The sequence below is a fragment of the Perna viridis genome, chromosome 4 (assembly GCF_037379345.1).
Source record: "Perna viridis isolate PV_CMFRI_1.1 ecotype Kerala chromosome 4, ASM3737934v1, whole genome shotgun sequence".
NCBI lineage: Eukaryota > Metazoa > Mollusca > Bivalvia > Mytilida > Mytilidae > Perna > Perna viridis.
Genome location: NC_142448.1, coordinates 14,683,099 through 14,690,060, shown reverse-complemented (window position 1 = coordinate 14,690,060; position 6,962 = coordinate 14,683,099). Strand labels below are relative to the sequence as shown.

General features: G+C 32.9%; 1 protein-coding gene across 1 annotated transcript; it reads right to left on the bottom strand.

The window, feature by feature from the left end:
* LOC148619001 (uncharacterized) lies at nt 1–1,400 on the bottom strand. Its single transcript, XM_088576912.1, has 4 exons — nt 1,341–1,400; nt 774–1,002; nt 321–485; nt 1–121 (listed from the first exon to the last, which is right to left on the bottom strand). Exons 2-4 carry the CDS (start codon nt 997–999, stop codon nt 45–47), a joined length of 468 nt encoding a protein of 155 aa, XP_088433038.1. The 5' UTR covers nt 1,000–1,002; nt 1,341–1,400; the 3' UTR covers nt 1–44.
* Nucleotides 1,401–6,962: the final 5,562 nt, after the last annotated feature.

The following is a 6,962-nucleotide window of genomic DNA, read 5'->3' as shown; positions in this document are numbered from 1 at the left end:
GAAAATATTTTTTTAATGACACACAGTAATGGAGGAGTCTTAATTTAATACTCAAGATGTATGCATTCACTCTGGTCGAGTAGATATGTATCCAAACACATTTCATCTACGCTATTGTGCCCTGAAAATAAATTTGACCAAAATCAAAAACATTTGGTAACATTAATAACGTTACTACCTATATGTTCGAATACTTTATCACTGTTCATCAACTTTATCTCAACACAATTTAGTCACAAGTCTCGAGTATTGCTTGTGGAAGCAACATTGTTTCTAAGAATTTTTACACCACCTATGCATAAATATAATCTGTCACTTACCTAATGGAGGTTTTGGTATCATGCCACAGATAATACCCAGATCGTCAAGCAAGTACGAAGGAGTAAATAAAGCAGAAGTAACAGAGGTATTGTGGTTTTGTTTTTCATCTGTAATAAACACAACGTACTCCTGTTGGTCGTTCACATCTTCGCCACATACATGATCTGCAAATATAATATTATTGTATTGTACTGAATAATCGGTGGATATCTAAACTATACAGAATTAATACAAGTCTGACAAACACTAAAACACCTTAAAGATTTAGAAGGTTTTAAATGCATGTGTTTATACAAATAATAGATCAACATAAAAAAAAATAAAAAACCTATAAAATTGCACAAAATTGACTATGAATCATAATGTTAAACAGATATTGGGGATAATACTAATGTTTTTGAAGTATCAATGTTGGTATTTCTTTGTTAATCTTTTGAATCAGATAATCTTACCAAAATATGCAATGTTGATAGTGTTGACAGACCTATCACCCTTATAAACACACAATATTTCAAATAAAGTCCTCGTAGAGTTTTGCACTTTGGCTGTTCCGTAGTATATATTATCTGCCTTGATAACCAATTTATCAAACCAGTCTGTATCAAAGGCATCGCATTTATTAGTACCACTACATCGGACACACATCAGGAAAAGTATTCCGATGATTCTGTCTACCATTATCTAAAAATTAAACGACCTTGGTGCCATTATTTGTTCGAAGCCTTCAAATAAGATACACTCGCAGGTGTACATTTTGAAGTCGTTTTAGTTCAGGTTTTCAAATACTGAAAAACTATTTCAGAAATTCACATTAATGATGCTTTTGCACTTTCAAAAAGGCTGGGATACTCCTCTGCATTGCTGAACATTTCTATGGTCATTCATAACTTAAATAACTTGACTTTTAATATTTGATAATTGACAAGCATTGTATCAGTAACCTAAACTATTTTTAGATTGTTCAATATCTTAAGTAGATATGTTTAAGTATCAATACTACAAAAAATTAGATTTCATACCTGTTGTTGATGGAGCAACAAGAAGTGATCGCTTATAACTCCAAATTATACTGCAGATTATTATAACCAATAAAACGAGGTCTAATTATTTCAATTTTTGTTTTATTACATACTTGAATGACTCTAAATATCATTATTAAACTTGAAGAGCTAATTTTCAAGTAAATTTAAGCTATAATGACTCTTAACCGAGGGACTGGGATTACCATTTACTCCTCTGTAAACTCGTTTGATTCAACAGAGAACATGTGCAGTACCTACATTATGTTCATTAGCTGTGTTTATACAAATCAGACAGAAGGTCATCCAAGCATGTCAAAATCCTTCAAACTGACTTTTATTTTTTGTTTGAAAACAATTACTGATCACATGATCAGTTTTAGTTTTTCATTTAGTCGTTGCACTTTTGAGGAAAAAGTATGTATATATACTTGAAACTTGAAACTTTTATTTTCACTAACGGCCTCACATGAGGCATAATAGTACAATTAATTTAACGAACAATAATAATGCTTGAAGTAACATATATACACACCAAGTTGTTGTATGGAGATGAATGAGTAATATATCTAATATATCTAATGTATCATTTAAATACAGACATTACAATTTTGCAAAATATAGCCAACCCAACAATTACATATTTATCATTACTATTCATTAATTTGACAGACAAACAATATTTCTATTTCTAAGTTTATACATCAAATCTGGTGGAAGCACGGTAAGATATTTTTGAAAACTGAAATCAGGTTTATAAATTCTATAATTTACACACTTCTAAGGTGAATCAAATAATTGTGATTTCCTTCCTCAACAAATTTTTCATGAAGAAACTGCTTTACATTTTTAGGCAGATTTACATATCTTTACACAGATTGGTCATACCAGTAATTACCATAATAGCATTCATTTAAAATATCATTTATACATAATAGCCTTTTAGACTGGTACAAATCACCTTCATCAAGTCTATATAACATGTCATAAAATGTACGAGATATTTTCTCTTTTTTCCCGGTTTATAATTTGTTGTCAAAACCCAATCATTTTTGCTTTAGTACAAATAGCCATGGGTGTTCTACCAATTTCACCATAGACAATACAAATGGGCGTACATTTTTAATCTTGATCTTGAGTATATACTTGCAAAGATTCAATTATGTCATTATTTTCATAACCCCACACCTCCGCACCATATAAGAAAATATGTGCAAGCATTGCGTCAAATAATTGCAACAATACAAAATCTTTGTCTATTGGTAAACTAAGTTTTCTTGCTTCACATAAAACATGGAGCGTTGCTTTTCTAACTTGTTGAACAACTATAGCCTAATTTATATGAAAAGTACCTTTTCTGGAAAATGCTGTACCCAAATATTAAAAATCTTGTAATACATCTACTTGTTCATTATAATAGAATAATTGAGTTTTAGTTTTACTCACAACTGTCAAAGAGGGTCTACAGTCTTACCACAACACTTGTTACTCCCGTAGTGGTATTAGTTCAATGTGGATCCTGAAAAATTCGAAAGATCTTTTGGAGACAATCAGTTCAAGACTATTATCTGAGCATTAAAATCTATGATTTTTCAACACTGTATACTTCTATTCCCCATACCCAGTTACAATCCTGACTTAAAAACATTATACATCGTTGTTTTTCCAAAAAAGATGGTACACCTAGGTACAAATATAAAATAATTCCAAATCATCTTCCAAATATACAGAGGAAGATGTTTACAAAATGCTGGAATTTTTAATTGACAACATATTTGTCCAGTGTGGTGGACGTGTTTTTCAACAAACAGTCGGCATTCCAATGGGAACAAATTGTGCTCCTTTACTTGCTGACCTATTCCTTCACTCTTATGAGGCTGACTTTATAGCTGATCTGATCAGAAAGAAAGAATATCGTTTGGCTAGATCCTTTAATCTCAGTTTCCGCTATATAGATGACGTATTATCTTTAAACAATCCTAATTTCGGGGATTTGATACATCGCATCTACCCAAAAGAACTTGAGATAAAGGATACTACAGACACTGTAAAGTCAGCCTCATATCTTGACCTACACTTAGAAATCGATGGTAAAGGAAGACTATTGACCAAAGTTTACGACAAACGTGAGGACTTTTCATTCAGAATTGTCAACTTTCCTTTCATCTGTGGCAACATCCCTTCGGCTCCTGCGTATGGAGTGTTCATATCACAACTCATACGTTATGCCAAAGCTTGCCGAAACTACGCAGACTTTTTGTATCGCGCTAGAACTCTAATAAATACACTTCTGGAACAGGGTTATGTTGCTACAAGATTGAAGTCATCACTACAGAAGTTTTATGGTCGTTATCATGAACTCGTGGATCGTTATGGTGTATCCATCAGCACCATGAAAACTGATTTATTCAACGGGTCATAGTTTTCCTTTCCTCGTTTGTCTACCCCGGACTTGACTTTTTATGAGCAACTCGGCGGGTGTTTCTAGAAAAGCAGAGGACGCTTACCTTACCGGTGCACCTGGTCCATGCTCTCAGTTTTTAGTGGAGTCCGAGTTGCTCATTTACTTTGGTGACTTTGTATGTATGATTTTAGTTACTTTATGTTCTTTGTTGTGTATGTCTGTTTTCCATGTCTGGTCTTTGTCCCTGGATTACATTCTTTTGATTACCGCTATAACCTTGGTTCCCTTGATTACTCTCTGAATCTCATCGCTTATACTTATTCTCCTATAATGATCTTTATAATCTGTCCTTAAAACACAATTACGGTTTTAATAAAATATTTGAATAGCATACCGAGATAAACACCACAACTTTGATAAAATTGTATTTGAGAAAGGAACAAACAATAAACATGATGACAGTTACAGTTTAATACAATAATCAATGATTTTTATCATTAGTGTGCTCTAAAGGTCATCTTCTAAAATATTGACAGGACATTAAAAAAAGTTCACAGTTGAAAACTGGTACCTCATATCCTAATCATTTCTACAAAATCAAAATGAAACATGTATCACGGTCATGAAATACATATTTAATTACCCTAGTGTATTAAAATAACCGTGAAATCATACTTGTAAGGAAAAACACTTCAAACAACAAAATCCTAAAACACAGAAACTATAAAAAAAAAAAAACAGCCTAGACTCAGTGTTTGTAAATATGCAGGTTTTAATTAAACAACAAAAATCATCTATCAATGAACCATTCTCTATAATTATAGCAAAGTTTTTTCTAAAGGTGGAGTTACGCGATGTGTATATGCAGGACTTGGTCATGTACACGCAGAATTAAGTCTAGAACTGAGCGAGTATTTTGAAATTGACTATTATCATTTCCTACAATTAATCTAGATCAATGCTCAAATGAAAAAAGCGACTTTAAATCATAAAATTGTGTCCGCCATTGGTCAATGGCAGATGCCATGTCAATATTTACTCTTTAACCTGTCATAAAACAATATCCAAAGCGCATACATGTACTTATATGATTTTAACTATTTTTTAACCTCAGTTTTGAGGTTATGTGCATCTTTTAGAACAAGTCCGATTGAATGACTGTCTTCCATTCTAACCTTTCACATTTGACCCTCCGATTACATTCCATTTTTTTCACATACAAAAATGTAATAGCACTTGCAGGTATTGCCCAACAAGTTTTTTTACGGAAATATAATCTATAAAGCAAGTATATTCTTTGAGCCTTATTTTCACAAATTGAGATATACGGCTCCTAATTGCACCTCTACATAAAAAAAACTAACTTAGTCATTTTTTTTAATATTGCACTACACCGAATCCTGCGTATTTAGTACTTGACATTCCTACTCTAAATCTAGCCCACTGGTATTGTAGTGACCTATTATTTCTAATGCTGGTATTGTAGTGACCTATTATTTCTAATGCTGGTTGTTTTGATGGTATTGTTATTCTTTACTTTGTTCTGATCTAGCCTTCAGTTACTGCAAGCGTATTGTAAGTGGATATTTCATTTGTCTGTATAGTTTAAGTTGAGCTATTCCACGGAGATGATTTGATGTATTATTGAATGAACGTTATAGTATGTTTGTTTGTTGTTTGAGATCATTTATGACACTAAAGGGGGTGGTTATGGCCTTATAAAACTTGTTTACGCCCAGCACAGATTGCACCTATAATACTTATTTACCATTTTTTTATTTTTTTATTTTTTTTGTGTATAATAAAACTACGCGTGTTAAAATTACATGCATTTATAAAAAAACACCCTGTGATGGGGTTGGCGAATTTGCAGTTTTAGTGCTCAAATGTGGATATTTACTTTCAGCAAGGTAGGTTTCATTTTTACAATCGAAGACCATTTGAGTCTATGTTAATGTATAATGGTAAATATATCCTATTGTCTTCACGAAAGTACTAACGAAATGCAAATTTACCTGCAACAGATAGAAGATGGCTACAGTCAACATGAAATTATATGTCCAAAAACATAGTCATAAAAGGATTTCAGGATTATTGATGTTTAGTTCATTTACACTTCTTTTAATATCATTGCAAAGGTTTGGTCTGAGTACTTCACGTTGTGTTTAAGGTTTGACTTAACTTGAAGAAACTACATCTGTACAATTTGACATTATATTCAGAAACTACGTTACATAGAAATATATCGACACAGAACTGTTTTCTGCGATAAAACTTAAAAGTACAGAATGGTAGTTTAACCCCTTCAGTGCCACGGCATATTTTTCATTTTCCTCTTCAGTGCCACGGCTAGTTTTTTCACTTTCAAATAACTGTTCTTTATCATATTCATTCAATAAACATGTCATAATCTGCTTTCCTTTTACACTGATTCTCATAATTACACTTCCTCTACACAGAATTCTGGATCCGCCCCTGCGATCGGTTAATAAGTTAGCTTGAAAATATTTTTTGGGATTGAGAAAAATATTCTATGGGGCTTGCACCTATTGTTTATCAAGTTGGATAAACTTGGAGGATAGACCTGGTCCACCGGTAGGGTAACGTCCTCTGCTTTTCTAGAAGTACCCGCCGTGTTGCTCATTAAAAGTCAAGCCCATGAAAGACGAAAGAGGAAAGGAAAATTATGACACTGAACAAGTCAGTTTTCAAGGCGCTGATGGATACTTCGTAACGATTCACGAGTTCATGATGACGACCATAAAACTTCTTTAGTGATGACTTCAAACATACACCAACATAACTCTGTTCCTGAAGCCTAATTGAAAAAGTCTTTAGGGCGAAACAAAAAGTCATAATTACATTTTCTCTACACAGAATTCTGGATCCGCCCCTGCGATCGGTTAATAAGTTAGCTTGAAAATAATTTTTGGGATTGAGAAAAATATTCTATGGGGCTTGCACCTATTGTTTATCAAGTTGACACACCTATCGATTCCAAGAATTCAAGCAATCATTATTTATTTTAATCAAACTATATCAAATAATCCAGATACATAGTCTATTTCTTATTTGGCGCGATCTCCGTTCTACAAGGATGCACTAACAATGATATTACGTCACAATATAAACTAAAACATCAAATGAAAAAAAAAACAAGTGGCCCAAAAGTGGCCCCGTGGCACAGAGATGGTTAAGGCTCAAGACTTTCAAAAGTA